This window comes from Bos taurus, chromosome 5 (assembly GCF_002263795.3).
Source record: "Bos taurus isolate L1 Dominette 01449 registration number 42190680 breed Hereford chromosome 5, ARS-UCD2.0, whole genome shotgun sequence".
Classification (NCBI taxonomy): Eukaryota; Metazoa; Chordata; class Mammalia; order Artiodactyla; family Bovidae; genus Bos; species Bos taurus.
Window position 1 is genome coordinate 24054260 of NC_037332.1, and position 16480 is coordinate 24070739.

The window sequence follows — 16480 nt, forward strand, 5'->3', positions numbered from 1 at the left end:
ATAATAATTCTTTTAAAAGGACAAACTGCTGGTAGCTGCAACAATGCAGATAAATATAAACATGATAGACTTTATATTGACCCTAAGAAGCTAGACACAAGTGTATGCTGAATGGTTCCATGTACGTGAAGTTCAAGAACAGACAGAACTAATCAGTGGTGATGGAAGTCAGAAAAGCGATTACCCCTGGATGAGGATGGGGTGGTTGTTGATTGAGAAGCGTAACAGGGGTACTTCCTGGAACCTTGAAATATAATTTTGTATCTTGATGTGGGTGGTGGCTACACAGGTATACACTGAAGTGAACGTTCTTGAGCTGTACATTTAATACAAGAACATTCCTATAAGTCATGTTTAAAGTTTTTATTTAAAAGTGTATGCAATTTTACGATTTTTACAAGCTTCTTTTAAAAAGATAAAGACCTGCAAAAAAAGAGAATACATTATAAGTGCTGGACGGATTATCACAAAGTGAGCCTATCTTACAGCTCCCACTCAGATCAAGAAATAGAACGTTATGGGCACCACAGACGCCCCCTATGGACTCTCCTAATCACCACTTTCTCCTCTCCGAACATTTAAATCATGGTTTTGACTGGGTTTTTTGTTTTTCTGTTTCTTTTTTTTAAGCTAAATGTGAATGGAACCACACGGTGTTCATTCTTTTGTCAGGATTTTGGTTCGCCAGTGTCTCTGTGAGGTTCATCCATGTGGCACGGAGCAGTAATTTGCTCACTGTTGTTGTCTTATCATAACCTGTTTTATGAGTATACCTCAAACTCTTTATTCATTCTGCTGTTGATGGATATTGGGGTTGTAAATGCCAGTATGGGGCACTTACAGAGTTTACCTTCAGGATACGCACATGTGCATACCTAAATGTGAAATTGCTCTGTCATAGGGTAGCCACCAGCTTTACAGGCCAGTTTTTGAAAACTTGTTTCAGCATTTCTTTATATAGTAGGACCCCCCCCCCTCTTTCAAAAAAAGAAAGTGGTCTAAACAGTACCTACTTCCAAGAGGCTGGGGTGCCCCCCAAAACAGTTGACTCCTCCCCTTGCCTGCCTCCTTCACAAAACCACAAGCTCCTTGAGGGCAGAAACAGTGTCTTGCTCATCACTATAGCCCCAGCCTGCAATGCTCAGAACGCAGGAATTCTTAAATAAATATTTGATTGAATAAGTGAGAGAATGTAAGATCCATCCAGCCATCTAATTCCTGAGTGAAGTTGAGAAACACATTAAATTTTGAAAACTCATCTATTTTTTATCTTTGCTTTCAGATATCAAATGGATCCACTATAAAAGTCTTTAAGAAGATAGCAAATTTTACTTCAGGTAACCAACGTAATGTTAACCTTTTGTTCTCAGTCTATAAAGTATTGTTTTTTGCCTCTCAGATGTACTGTCACAAAGATGAGACTGAGTTGTTGCTAAGTAATTCTCTGATGGGAGGAAAGCCATTTTGATCTGTTTCTGGTCCTAAGAATGCATGCTCTGCAAAGGGGGACAGGAAACTGTGAACAGTGGTTGCCGTGACTGCCCGGCAACTGAGGAAGCTGGTATCATTAACCACCCCTAAAGATGGGGCAGAATCTTAGCCATTGCAGCTCTTTCCCGACTCCTCAGTAGGATGGGGGCTGACAGAGGGGATCCCCCTGGAAAACTGAGGGAAGCTTGCAGATTAGCACACAGCCCTGCAAGCTCTGAACAAACAAGATAATTCACTTAGTCCAAAGCTCCTACTGATGGACCAAGGACAGGGAGCTTTGTGGGCAAAGTTAATCGGCCAGTCTCTAAACTCTCTTCTATGTCCCTGATAGCCTAGGGGCAGGAAAACACTGTAACAGTGCCTTGAGAAAATCCTGAGGTCTATGCCAGGCTTCTCTCTAGAGAAATTTTATCCAGGCCAAGACAGTCAGTCCTCCTCGGCCCTCAGAAAGGTTCTGGGCCTCACCAACAGGGCCTGTTCACACATGCACAGCTGGAGGTGGGGCTTCCCTATTCCTGGATTCAGTGATAGGAGCAGCCTGATAGGACCCAACACCTGGGGAGTGCAAACGAGGAATTCAGGGCTCCCAACGAAATGGATAGGATGACTGGGAGGGTTGGAGGACACCCCTTGGTAGGTTGCAGGACATCCCCACCTCCCAAGCCCCCATCTACTCCCAAGTCAAGCTATATTGAGAGAAGCCATCTTGCAGTGGGCGGCTGTCCTTCTGGTCTAGGGTGGGGGGTTGGTGTCTTTATGCTGTAATAAGTGGAGGAGCTGTGTATTTTAGGCTTCAAAGACTATAGTCTTTTGAGAGCTTGTTATTTAGAGATCTTGCATTTGGATCACTTCATGGGCCTTAAAGGTGGTCAGCGCCTCTGCTTCCTCCCGGTCCAGTCTCTCCTTACTCTCCAAAGCCCTTGCCCCTCTGTCCTTTCATCACCCACTCTGAACATCCCAGCCAGTCCCCTGGTGAACCCAGCTGCTCCCCTTTCCTGAACCTCAGGCTGGGCCACCCCGTGGGAGAGGCCTGCAACAGCACAGCTAAGTCGTTGTAAATTCCCATGTGGATCCAGACCCTCAATGTACCCTGTTCCCCTTTGTGCTTCTCCAGACAGCTGACTGTTCTCCATGATCCCACGTTCTCTCCTCTGATCCCCACAGGCTTCCCTGTCAGCAGATGACTTCACTCAGTACCTCACAGAGAAAAGAGATCAGAATGCCTTCAGTAGCCAGCGCCAGCCCACCCTGCCTCCCTCCCTGCGTCTGCCAGTCCCTCCTCCTGGCTCCCCAGACATGCCAGGGCTGCCCTTCCTCCCAGCCACATCCCTTTTCCCACCTGGGCTTTGCATCCCTGCTACTATAGTTTTCCATCAGCATTTTAAGGTGTTCTAGTCTCTCTCGTCTTCAAAACAAAACCCAACTGCCTTGCTTCCTCCTCTCCCTGCATTTGCCACTTCCTTTTCAGCCACATTTCTTCTCAGACTGTCCGCTTTGTGCTGCTCCATCACTCACTCTGTGACCTCCGCCTTGCTGCCCTTCTCTCCGATCCTACAAGAGGTCACCTTCCTTTCCACCTCAGGGCATTTGCACCCACCCTCCTCCCCATTTGGTCCTGCTCGCTATCCGTTCATTTAGGTCCAGCTCCAACATCCCTCCTCAGAGAACCTCACTGATTAGGGCTGTGCTAACTGTGTGATTAGGAGGAGTCTCTCAGTGGCTAGGCCATGAATTCCTTTAGGTGAGAGCTAGGTCTTACTCATTGTTGTCTGCCTAGTAGCCCCTGGCACACAGTAGGTGCTCCAGCTCTATTTGTTAAATGAATGAGAATTGAACCTCTCCTACCCCACCCCCAAGTGATGGTTCAGCCTCTGCTGCAGCACTTCCAGGGACAACTCCAGTCCCTGGCCCATCCTATCTTCACACTGTTCCTAAGGCCTTAAGATGCAGCGGGGCGAGGCGGGGGGCAGGGGGCGGAATGTCCCTATGAAAAGCTCCGGTGGGAGGGCTCAAGGAACCTATTCTGTTTATAACACAAGTGGGGCATCTTATGGGAAGGCCAGTTAGCCCATGGTTGTTTTCTCTAATGCCCTGTTTCTTTCCTTCTTTCCGTGGCGTTCAGATGTGGAATACACAGAAGATCACTGCCACTTGGTGAGTCCAGGCTTGCTTGTGCTCCCGCTGAATCGGATGCCTTCTGCAGCGCAGCGCGTCTCCTTGGGTAACGCTGCTTCTGCTCTGTCTTCTCTTTAGATTTTACCAGATTCGGAAGCATTCCAAGATGTGCAGGGAAAGAGACATCGAGGGAAGCACAAGTTCAAAGTAAAAGAAATGTATCTGACAAAGCTGCTGTCGACCAAGGTACACTTACCATTCTGGGAGCGCTTTACGGCTACCTTGGGGGTGTATGATGTGTTTGACTTAATTTCCACTGAAGTGTGAAAATGTTACAAATCCCTTGTGCCTTCTAGCAAAGCAAAATGAAAGTTTAAATTGTAAACACTTCCTACCCCCTTCTTCTTCTTCCTCACAAACTGCAAAGATAAAGCACTTTACAAATTTCTACCATAGCATCTTCAGTCAGGGATTTAATGTTGTTCCCAAGCCCTTTACCCACCACTGCACTGTTATTTTTTAGGTTGACAGCATAATTATTCCTTTTTATTTACTTGTTACTATAGATGAACAATAAAACTCCCTCTTTAAATTGCAAATAAAATGAAGAGGGGGTGGTCATTTTAAAATTAAGACTTCTGTTCACATATAAAAGTGTCAGATGTTTTAAAAGCCAGTGGAATAGGAATACCAAATTGGGAGCAAATTTTCCTTTATCTAGTTTTTAGTGGGATTAAACAGAAGTCTGTAGTGATCCTTTTTTTCCTGAAATGACTAGCAATAAAAGTGCTATTATCTACACCTGGCCCTAGTCTTCTGCTGGGCATGCATCTTCAGATTATAGCAGAGTGTCAGCTTGGAGCTTAAACAAATCTACTAGATTTGTTTGGTGGGAAGAGGACAGCCAGAATCTCTTGGCTTTTCTCATCTGTCCCACAGAACTCTATTTGTTTTTTATAAAACAGTCAGATGCTCTGGAAAGTACACAATAAAAACCCTATGATAGAAATACATGCAACAGGAAAAATTCTGGGAACCAAGCAACATCATTTGAGTTTTTCCAGGCTGAACATAACTAATAAAAGCCAAACATCCGGGGCTTCTTGGTTTATGTATACAGCCCCTGTAACTGACATTTCAACTGCTAGCAGTTTCAAAGACAGCCTCCCTGTTGCCTAAATAATGTCATTATCAGCAAGAAGCTTATGCACCCACTCTAAACCTGGGCATGGATTTTCAGGACCTGTGTCTTAAACACTGAGTGCTGGCCTCATTTGACAGCTGTACATACTTGCTCTTCAGCTTGTTTTTCTGTTTTGTTCATCATTATCTCTGAACTTGGATTTCACTTTTCATCATGTTTTAAAAAACCACTATCCTATTTTCTCTTTAATCTTCCAAGTCTGATGTGTTCTGTCTTTCAGGTGGCAATTCACTCTGTACTTGAAAAACTTTTTAGAAGTATCTGGAGTTTACCCAACAGCAGAGCCCCGTTTGCTATAAAATACTTTTTTGACTTTTTGGATGCCCAGGCTGAAAACAAAAAAATCACAGATCCTGACGTTGTACATATTTGGAAAACAAACAGGTGGGAACAACAATAGGTGATTACCGACTTTAAGAATCTGGGACAGAATCTTAACTAAAAGAAGGGCATGGATAGTTACAGAAGGGTTATCCCTATATTTGAACTTTTTGGCTTGGCAAGCTATTGTGTCAAAGCAGTTTCTTACCGGTAGGTACTGTTTTTTAAATAAAAACGATTCCTGTGCTGAGAATCCTATTCTTTAGGGCAAAGTAAACAACCTCTATTATTTTTACTATCTTAAACAAGTTTAGCTTGACCAGTAAATGATGAGAAATTAATATTTTGTGGTTTTATCATACACTTTTCCATTAGAGAAGAGTCTTAAATTTGTCCCTCAGAGGATTCATCACTTAACAATTTCCAAGCTGTCTATTGTATAAGTTTCTGTTTTTATTTGGTCAAATGCCATGCTGCTGCTACTGCTGCTAAGTCGCTTCAGTTGTGTCCAACTCTGTGCGACCCCATAGATGGCAGCCCACCAGACTCCTCTGTCCCTGGGATTCTCCAGGCAAGAACACTGGAGTGGGTTGCCATTTCCTTCTCCAATGCATCAAAGTGAAAAGTGAAAGTGAAGTCACTCAGTCGTGTCCGACTCTTTGCGACCCCATGGACTGCAGCCTACCAGGCTCCTCCGTCCATGGAATTTTCCAGGCAAGAGTGCTGGAGTGGGGTGCCATTGCCTTCTCCGAGCTGAGGCAAGGTATCCAAATTAAAATTTCTCCTCACTAAAGAAACATAGCTCATTACCTCTCATTCAAATACTTTGTGCATGAGCTGAATGAGACTCAGTTATTATGCAACAGAACTTCTCAGTGCAAGCTCAAGCCGTTCTAAGCATTGAGGTTAGCCAGACCGTTTTAGATAAGTATTAAAAGCTCCAGGCCTACCTTAACTGTCTACTGTGGCTCCCTCCCTGCTTTGTTCTAGCCTTGGCTTCCTAGGCCCTGCCACTCCCATATCAAGCTTGGGCCCTGCAGGCTACCATCTCACTGGGAAGACTGTAGCGTGTGAACAAGGACAGTAGTCAGGACAGCAGAGCTGCTGAAAGGCCCAGTAGCCCTTCTGACAGTTAGCTAGGCCAGAGGACTCTAAGTGACTCCCAAGATCATATCCAAATATTTGAGTACCAACTATGTATCAGGTACTGTTAGGCGTTGAAGGTAAAGAGACAGAAATTCATGTTCTCACAGAGCTTGCATTTTAATAGGTAAATTGTATATTAGAAGGCAATATTAATGCAGAGAATGAGGCAAAAAATAGACTCACAGGACAGCGTGGTCAGAGGCCTGGTGGAGATATTTGAGTCAGGTCTTAAAAAGAGGCATACACCCTGAGACTGTCTGGGGCAAGACAGTTTCAGGGGCAGATGAAGTCCTGAGGCACAAGCTTGCCCGGTGCGTGTGATGAGAAGCGACGAGGCCGGTGGAGCTGGGGTGAGTAAGGTGAAGCGCAGTAGATGAGTGCCAGGCCTAGACCATGCAGGGCTTTCTGCAGAGGGATGGAGAGCTACAGTGGAGAGGCGAGGACCTGATTCTGTGTTAAGAGGACTGCTGGCCCTTGTGGCAGAATTTACTGTTGGGAGCTGGCGGGTGATAATCCTGGTGAGAGATGATGGTGGCTTAGGCCACAGTGAGGACTTAGACGGGGTAAGAAGAGGTCTGATGAGCTGTTCTCACTGGTAACCATTATCTAATTGACAAATTTGTGGAGAAAATTCTTGTTTTGTCAGTGGCCAGTTTCAGACTTCTCCAGGCCTCCCTTTCAGGAACGCTGACAGTTTAACCCTTTCTTGTTCTGAGTGACGCTGCCATCTGTTGCTTGGTATGTTTGGCAAGGCAGACTTGCATACTTCAGTAGCAAGGACAAAGACACCCATTCACAAACTGTGATAAACACAGCATCTGCCTCACATGAAAGGCTGTACTTGAAACGAGGTATCTCTCTCTCTCGGAACAGCCTTCCTCTTCGCTTCTGGGTAAACATCCTGAAGAACCCTCAGTTTGTCTTTGACATTAAGAAGACACCACACATAGATGGCTGTCTGTCAGTGATCGCTCAGGCATTCATGGACGCGTTTTCCCTCACAGAGCAGCAACTTGGGAAGGTAAGGCCCAGCTTTAGGATTTCCTGTACGTGTTTGTGTGAGTCTGAAGCACTCTGTCTTCCTTGTAAACATTCAAGTAACACACGACATCAGCCCAAAAGACAAAGTAAATGATGGTCACTGAACACCTGCTTTTCTATAAAATTGCTCATTTATTTCTATTTTTAATCTAGTTTAAGTGAAAACCTTTAGCTTTTGTTTCCTAGAAAAATCTTATGTAGATACTAATATAGATGCTATTAAACTATGAACCCAAAGTATGTAATTATTGAAATTTGCCTATGTTAATTCCATCTGAATATACCTAAAAGCATCTATTTGATTATAACAAATTTCTTATGGGGAAGTAAATCCTGCCTGAGGTTTCAAATACCTCTATTTTGTCATTTTATAATTGAATCAATATGGTTTGTCCTGTGGTGTTTTGCTGAGCAAAAACTCTATAAGGCAAGAAAAGATAACAATACAGAGGAAACTGTGAAAGAGATGTTTTGGTCTTAACCCAAGTAGTCCATAATAAACTGAGCAATATCTGTACCTAATGGGTTTAGAAATCTTTTCATGCTGAGCAGTGGGTCTTTGGTGGAAGGATGTTCAGAGTGCCTGGGATGAAGTGTGATGGACACGTCATAGGCGCCTGAGACTCCTAGTCTAAATCCAGACTCACTATCGCCAGTATTTCTAGAAACCAAACTTGTTTTTTGACTTTTATTTTCCCAGCACTGCCTAGATAGAGTCTCTCGAGGTAAAATCCTTGTCATTATCGTCCCCTTCTCCTTCCTCCCACCTGTGTCTCTAGTTGGTTACTACTCACTTCCATCCCTCCCCTGCCAACTGCTGTCCTGGCTCCTACAGGGCCTTTCACTGTGTCTCAGCCTATCTTTCTAAAACAAAACTCTGATACTGTCAGATTCCTGCTTGAACATTGTAAATATTTCCCATTACCTCCCAGACAGAATCTTGAGTGCCACGGGGCCCTTCCGCACTGGGCTTCAAGTCTCTCTTCTGGCCTCCTCATTTTTTCCCCAGTCCATCTACCCGCCTTTTCATGCTACAGCTTTTAGTTTTCGCAGACTTAACCACGAGCTTGTTTTCACATCACTTTGCTCGTCCCTTTCCTGTTACCTCTGTCTAGTAAAACCCTACTCATTCATTCAACAAATGTGATTTCCTAATGTGTACCAGAAAATGTATAAGACTCAGATTTAGTCTAAATATACCTATTCTGTCAATGTTCCCTTGATGCATTTCCCATGTGCTAATTTTGACCGGTACAGTTCTCCCTAGCGTGCAATACACTGAAACACACTTAGTTATCCGTGCTAAAAATGGCTGTTTATTGATTACTATGTTCTTGGCATAATTCAGTTCTCACAAGAACCACACAGTTAACCATTACCCTCATTTTCTGGATGAGGAATTGATGATGAGAGGTTACAAGTCTTAAGGTCGTACATCTCAGTCCTTTTCTTTGTGCTACACTGCTGCTAATTACTGATCTTAGATTGTAAGCTTCTTAAGGGCAGGTGCTGACTGGTTTTCATTCAGTGCCTACCCACAGTGCCTGGCTAAATAAAACTTTGCATGAATGATCACAAGGGCTGTAGGTTCTACTTAAAGTTGTAAACTTGACAGGGAAAAAATATCTCAGTCCAGGCCTCCTTCAAGCCATCAATACATTTAAAAATGTACTGGGGCACTGACCCTACCATTAACTCACCTATCTTCCGAGTAGTGATACAATAAAAATTCATATTTCAGGACAAGAAAAATGTAAGCAGAATTTTCACCTGTTTGGGCCTCCTCCCTCCCCTCTAGTATGCACCTACGTTATGCATTTATCAGCCCTCTCCAATGGCAGAAGTACCCGCTGAACTGTAAAGACCCATTTTTCTTCTGGCACTAGCTGTGTAACTCCTCAGCAGATAATATTCCTCTCTCAATCCTGTAAGGGGTCACAATGACCCACACACTGTATATGTACATACTACTTTGGTGAACTTTATATACAATGCTTTATATACAATAAAAACATAGTATTTCCCTTAAAGATAGCGACTGGTCAGATGACCTGGGGAGATACTGGGTGCACATAAAGGGAGCTCTTAGCTTAAATACTTTATTAATGTTAATTAATTATTAATGTTCCTACATTATTTGTATTCTGTACATTACCAAATAGATGACTGAACCTCCAGTAAAAATGGTGACTAGATGACTTAAAACAATTTGACCAAATATCAATTATTGGAATAGTGTAATTCTAGATGTGGGCAGAAGCAACAGGAAGGAACCATTTCCTGGACCATGAGAGTCTAGTAAGACAGGCCGTCCAGAGGCTTTTGGCTGCTGTTAATAGGGCCTACCTCGTTCAGTAACAGCACAGTGAGTGGCCTATCAATGCAATCGTCGTCTGACCTGAGAATGAGCATTCCTGCTCACGAAATGCCTCCCCAACATTGGTGAAAATTAAGTCTGAAACGGAGGGGATTGCAAAATAATGTTGCCCATTACCTGTTATGACACACCCTGAAAGGAATTCAGGCCAAAGATCAGGATGAGGCAGTTTGCACTCGGGGAAAATTGACTAGCCTTTGGTTAGTTATTTTTCTGAAGAAAATTTCATGAACTCAGTTTCTTGAATCTTCCCATACTTAGAAATGCACTAAAATCATTAAGATATCTGTTCCTCACAAATAGTGTGTGATTGCACAGCCCCCTTCCCCTAAATCACATGTATGCAGGCCCCACCCCCCTTACCTCTTGAGAACAGTCCTCAGAGCTTTCTGAGAGGCTGTCTCCTAGGTCATAATCCTCAGGCTGGTTGAATAAATTTTTCCGTCTCTTTTCTAGACTGGCTATGATTTTTCTTTGACATGTTAATTCTGTCAAAATTATAACTTAAAAAAAAAAAATCTTCCCTTACATTTTAACATCAGTTAAAATTACATAAAAACATTCAAACTACCAGGGAATTTTTCCAAAATCAAGACATCAGAGCCACCAATACTAATGACCATGCTCTTTCTTGAGAACACTGAAAGATTTTTATAATCTAATAAAATAGGGAAAAGCAGAAAAATCTGCCATTGCCAATTACTTACCACGTTCATGGTTATATAAAGGGCTCAATCAGACCTACAATCAAACCTTTTATAAGTGCCAAAATTCACTGGTGGGTGAGGATGAGAGCAAATGCTTTAATTCAGGCTTTTTACAACTATTAGTTACGAACTATGATTGAAATAAGTTCCATTGTTACAGTAACTCAAAATCATGCAAAAATAATAATTTTAGTCCTTTTATGAGAGGAAGGCAGAATATATTAGCATTTAATCTGCCTGAAAATAACAGTGACTCACCAGAACTATCTGGATAGCAGTCAGTCATTCAGTCAATAACATTTATGAAGGCCTGCTGCATGAAGATGACTTGTTACCAGGAGATAAGATTAGTAATAGTGGTGGAGGTTCAGCTACATTGGTACTGCTATCATTTCCTGATGGTTTTTTAAACTCTTGGTGGTTGCTGCTTTTTTTCAGGAAGCACCAACTAATAAACTTCTCTATGCCAAGGATATCCCAACCTACAAAGAGGAAGTAAAGTCTTATTACAAAGCAATCAGGGATTTGCCTCCATTGTCATCTTCAGAGATGGAAGAATTCTTAACTCAGGAATCTAAGGTATTGTTAGAAAGTAGAAATAAGATTATATTTGGGTACTTAAGCCATTTCAGAATCTCTCAACAAGGCTTTCTTTCTTTAAGAAACATGAAAATGAATTTAATGAAGAAGTGGCCTTGACAGAAATCTACAAATACATCATAAAATATTTTGATGAGGTAAGATTTTAAATAACATTTTTAAAAAAACAGATACGAATCAGCCACCAGAATTTGGTTATAAAGCGTCCTGTAGGTCTCAGGATGGCTCTGGCATCCCACATGGCCAGAAAGGGAAGCCAGGAAGGCTGTCTGAGATGCGGATCCTGGCACCAAGCCAGACCCTGCGTGTGGCTGCCCACCTTTGGACCAGCCATTTGATTTAATGGGGCCTATTGACACAGTTAACTTTGATGAGTAAGTAGTGGTCCTAATAAAAGGGGCCTGCTTATGCTTGATTGTAATCTGCTAAAATGAAGGCTAAGCTTGTTAAATCGCCTAGATTCTGTATTCAGTAGTTAAAAGTACGACATATTTCTAACTTAAGCAACTATTTCAATAAACCATTCTCCTTTATGATTAATTCTCCTTAATCTGGATTTTTTTCTTTGGGAATTCACACAGACACAGTCATCAGATGCGCTGTTTCCAAATAAATGTTAATTCCCCCTTCCCTGATTCCCCCCACTCAGTCATGCTGGGACAGGCTATCCATGTCAATGGTGAGAATAGCTCACCAATTCCATTTGCTACTTGAAGATCAAGTGAAGCACTAAGGTAGGGTAGAGGCAATGAGTTCCTTAAACATGATAAGCATCCCTCTTTCCAGGGGTCAGGGGTTAGAAGGGACGCACTGGGAGGGGAGGGAAGGGGAGGGCAAGGGAGGTAGACATCTCTGACCAGGATGCCCCCTGCCTGCTGCATTAAGAAGAAATACTTGCCTGCATGTTGGCTGCCCAGGAATGCTTGCTGTGCTTGGAATGGCTGTGACATAATGCATAAAACAGGGCCTTGGAATTCTGGCCCCATATTTGTAAGCAAGTAATTCGGTATTTCTTTCGAGTTTCTATTTTAAGCTGAAGTGTTGTTGATCCTGTGATAATGACTTAGCAAAACAACTTGCAAAGTGAGTATGTAAATGATCGGAGAAAATCTTGGCATCTGTTTCATACAGATTTACCACTCACAGCATCAGGAATGCAAAAAAAAATAGAATTGTAATGCTAAAACCACAATATCTAAAATAACTGTTCTAATTGTCAACAGATTCTAAATAAACTAGAAAGAGAACGAGGGCTGGAAGAAGCTCAGAAACAACTCTTGCATGTAAAAGTCTTATTTGAGGAAAAGAAGAAATGCAAGTGGATGTAAGCACTCTGGGGACTGGCTTAATCTGGTAAAGTTCTTCAGATGACTTGGGAGCAAAATGGCTGCTTGAGCTACTCTGTGTTGTGAGTTTAAGTTTGCACATAGGTTCCACTTTGAGCACTGTCTTTTTTAAGAGACCAAGGCACACGCACAGCTTTTAGAAAGCCTATCAACCACTGTGCCTGTGTGTGTACTGTGGGAACCCTTCTGTAAATAGAGCTGAAGCGGTTGTTTCAAACAGCCTCCTTGTTTACAGAGAATACAGGGCCAGTAAGCAAGGGTCAGTATTGTTTAACTACACTCTCCACTTAAGCACAATGATATAAGTGGTTTTGTTTGAAAACTACAGCTATGTAGCACTTGTAACTACACTGCACCTCTGCAGACAAGGGACATTGCTAATGATCAAAACAAACTGTGAAATGAGTCATCTGGAAACAAGGCTGGGTGTGCGGGCACCCTCGGGGATCTGCAGCATTGAGACTTTTCCCCAGTAGTTCCTGGAAAAGCTGACCGCAGAATTTGGTAGTGTGTACATTTAGCATTTGTGAGTGTGTGTGTGTGTGTGTGTGTGTTTTTAAACCAAAAACTAACGGTGTTGCAACATTGTTGAAAGGGCTCGTGTTTTTCAGTGGTCACCGACTGTACTCCATCAAACTCACCTCCATTTCACTAGAGAGCTCTAAAGCAAGGAGAGGGAGTAGGCTTCGTGACAGCATCTTACCCAAACACTTTAAAGTACCTATCTTTTCTTCATTTTATTTTTCCATATTAAATGTATTCAATAGTAGACGTGTAGGCTATTGTAAAAAAAAAAAAAATCGCTTGTTTCGAAGAACTTCAATCAGAACTGTCTATGGAAGAGTAACTCCGTCCCCTAATCCTACACTTCTGTACTACTGTCTCCTTGCTTTAGACTTCTGGTGAACCCTGTGCTTATAAATACTTGTGTGTGATTTTAAAAAATACATTTTACATTTCATGAAATTGCTGTTCACACTGGAGTATTATATATGAATATATATATATTTGAGGCCCATGGCCTGAAAAATATTAGTATACAACTTGGTATCTTAGTCTTACTATGTACTTTTTGAAAGTATTCCTCACAAGAGAGAGAGTTAAGAATACCTGTTTTATTCATGCCTTTTTTAAAAAAGAATTCCCTACCTAGTTATACTGTAGTCTTTTTATTGCTGATTTTTTACTCCTGAATTCTTGCTGCTCATGACCAATTCTAATACCACTGTGTTTCCCTTCTCTTAACCAGAAGTAAAAAGTTTAACTGGCAACTCTTCAACTTTCTTTGCAGCACCTTTATTTACCCTTGGTGCTCCAAATCCCAGACTGAGGAAAGGAAAATTTTCAAGTAGCAAATAAAACATTGGTCATACATTCCTTAAAATCACTTCCCAACAACAATCTATGAGATAGCAGGATTTAAAAGTACATTTGTCTTAAATGAATGCAGTTCTTTTTGCTTCTCACTATCTGGTAAAGAGTGAGCGATGACACCTCAACAAACTGATCAGAGAAGATAAGCATTTATTGCTCTATAGGGACCTTCCCAATCCTGTCACTTCTGGCCACTGTCTTTCCAATGGACACACCTCAAAAATCCTACCACAGAGGTTCTTTATAAGAAAGGTCTCGTCCCCATCTAAGGCTGCTGCAGTCTTGATGTGAAGGCATTCATAGGAGAACAGCAGGAGAGTTGAGACCCAAGGGTAGGAGAGTTGCCCAAAAGACTTCCCCTCTTTAGGGTACAGAAATGCTAAGAAATCTCGAAGGATCAGCTACAGCTTTATCTCAGTATTTAGTAAATGCTACATGAGGGTGTCCCTGTCCGGCTCTCTGGCACATGAATCCTGTGTGGAGACTTCCCTCCTTTTCCAGGGACTGTGCTGCTGGGGACTTTGGGCAAGTCACTTCCCTCTTTGTGCCTCAATTTCTGTATAATATTTCTAGCCTACCTCACTGAGGTGGTGAAGAGTCACTAATGTGTGTAGCGTGTCTGTCAATCCTCCAGTGAAAAGCACTGTCTAGATCACATTTTGGATCACGTTAGCCAAACGCAGTACATGGCCAAATTAGATGTGTGCTGGAGACAATCAGTCACTGGGTCTATATTAAACAGCAGCCAGAGAAACAAATGGCAAACAATTTCTATTTTCAAGTTTCTTTGCATATTTTTTTGGTGCAAAACCATTTATAAACTTTTCTTTTTTCTAACACTAGTGTCTACAGCAGCATTTAAAAACTAATTCTGTTACTTTTTTCTGTATTAGGGATTTAAAGTCTATTTCTTATTGTATACCTGATTGAAGCAGTTCTTGGAGATGAATGTTTTAAATGTCTATATCCAAAAATAAACATTTTGATGTAAATATGGACTGTTTTTGTCTTTTTCTTCCTTCAAATTTTCAATAGATTTTTTTCATTCTGAGTGGCTCCACGGAAATTATTTCTCAAGAACAAAGTGTCACTGTATATGCTTTGTAAATTAGCAGCTGTATTATATAGTAAGTAAATCTAGTTTCTTCTAAATGATGTTAAGGCTATGCAATCTTACTCCTGGCCTCCACTGTCGTCTTGGAATTTTGAATGTGATGACGTCTAGATAATGAACATTCTACTTGGTCCAGCAGACTTTTTAGCTTTGCCTTATTGACATGAAGTTATTCCAGCAGAATGCCTTTAAAAGATGTTACATAAAAAAGCAAATGATGGCATACTTAGGGACACAGAGAAATAAAACATTTATAACAATTTGGTTAGATCCAAAACAGGAGACAAAGTTAAACACCAACATTATTTCTAAAGGGATCCCACTGGGTTCAAGTTTTACAATAAATGGCCCTTGTTTTATTATATAGCCACAGGATTTAATTATTTGTACTTTGTTATCTTCTATTAACTCTAACTCAACGAAGCCAAAATTAGGGAGATCTTCTACACTGTATGGTTAAAACAAAATTAAATACAAAATAATATAAAAATATTTATTAAGCTTTTAATAAATTATGTGCACACAACTCTTAGAAAAGGTAGTGTTGGAAGGAATGATGCTAAAGCTGAAACTCCAGTACTTTGGCCACCTCATGTGAAGAGCTGACTCATTGGAAAAGACTCTGATGCCGGGAGGGATTAGGGGCAGGAGGAAAAGGGGACGACAGAGGATGAGATGGCTGGATGGCATCACCGACTTGATGGACGTGAGTTTGAGTGAACTCCGGGAGTTGGTGATGGACAGGGAGGCCTGGCGTGCTGCGATTCATGGGGTCGCAAAGAGTTGGACATGACTGAGCGACTGAACTGAACTGAGTAATATATATAGATATCTTAAGTTTTATGCTGACTTTAAATAACTTTCACATATAGTAAACCAGAAAACATTTCTGACCATGTGATTGGTAAGCACCTCAAAGAGGAAGAGGAGGGAATTCAACATAGTTCTATTTAGGCAAAATGCCACACACCCCCCCTTAAAAAAACTCAACAAAGCAAAATTAATAATTGAAAAACTTGATTCCCTATTTAGTTCCTTCTTCTTTGTTCATTTATTTTACATTCTCAAAGGGTTGTCAATAATATTCTAAATATCTCTGAAGCTGTCTTAGGGCTTCACTTATCATTACTACAACCTTAAAATCCTGACATTCATGCAACACAGCATGGAGATAGTACCTTTTCTTGAGGCACAGTCAAGTGATTTGGCAAACAGTAATAAAGTATCTAAATGCCACATACATTAAAGCTTCAAGCTTTACTGAGTCACTGATTTCATCCCTTTTGATCTGCCTTTTCTCCAAGCAAATCATTCCCCAGGAGATCCAAGTTCCTCTAGTTGTTTCCTTTGTGTTGTTTCAAGTTCTTCTAGTCTTTTGCGAAGTAGAGAGAGTTCCCTTTGATGCTGTTCCTCCTTAAAAGCACAGAAAAAGGAAAAACAGAAAAAGCATTGCAAGAAAGGCTGTTAGAAAAACTGGTGGAAAAATAACTGTTAGGCAGTGGCCTCAGTGTCTCTTTTATTCAGGTCTGCAACATCTGGCAAGAAAAGAATGACCATTTTAGCAGTCTAAGAACCCCAGCATGGTCTAGACTACCAACTAGTCCTCCCTTTTCTCCTGCCTCAGGCTGTATAGCCTTTAGCCAA

The 16480-nt window shown here is 41.6% G+C and overlaps 2 protein-coding genes across 11 annotated transcripts in view; one reads left to right on the top strand and one right to left on the bottom strand.

Annotated features, from left to right (window-relative positions):
* The window catches only part of PLXNC1 (plexin C1), a 156245-nt gene that overhangs the window by 138779 nt on the left and 986 nt on the right, over positions 1-16480 (top strand). Inside the window, exons 24-32 of one of the 7 annotated variants that reach the window (XR_009494399.1) lie at positions 1283-1337; positions 3614-3645; positions 3745-3852; positions 5031-5194; positions 7151-7298; positions 10841-10981; positions 11065-11139; positions 12226-12355; positions 14758-14849. Coding sequence is in view for 5 of the 7 variants with exons in the window: in XM_059886411.1 (XP_059742394.1) it covers positions 1283-1337; positions 3614-3645; positions 3745-3852; positions 5031-5194; positions 7151-7298; positions 10841-10981; positions 11065-11139; positions 12226-12326; positions 14758-14773 (840 nt within the window). In the remaining 2 variants the exon portion in view is untranslated. Of the gene's footprint in view, positions 1-1282; positions 1338-3613; positions 3646-3744; positions 3853-5030; positions 5195-7150; positions 7299-10840; positions 10982-11064; positions 11140-12225; positions 14715-14757; positions 14878-16480 lie in introns of those variants that run through there. The other 6 variants (XR_009494398.1, XM_059886411.1, NM_001192481.1 and 3 more) reach the window with 6 other exon arrangements.
* Positions 349-16480, bottom strand: part of CEP83 (centrosomal protein 83) — a 161718-nt gene continuing 145586 nt past the window's right edge. The window contains exons 16-18 of one of the 4 annotated variants that reach the window (XR_009494428.1): positions 16078-16249; positions 10661-10884; positions 349-3738 (exon numbers count right to left, since the gene is read on the bottom strand). Coding sequence is in view for 2 of the 4 variants with exons in the window: in XM_005206122.5 (XP_005206179.1) it covers positions 16145-16249 (105 nt within the window). In the remaining 2 variants the exon portion in view is untranslated. Of the gene's footprint in view, positions 10885-15315; positions 16250-16480 lie in introns of those variants that run through there. The other 3 variants (XR_009494427.1, XM_005206122.5, NM_001206525.1) reach the window with 3 other exon arrangements.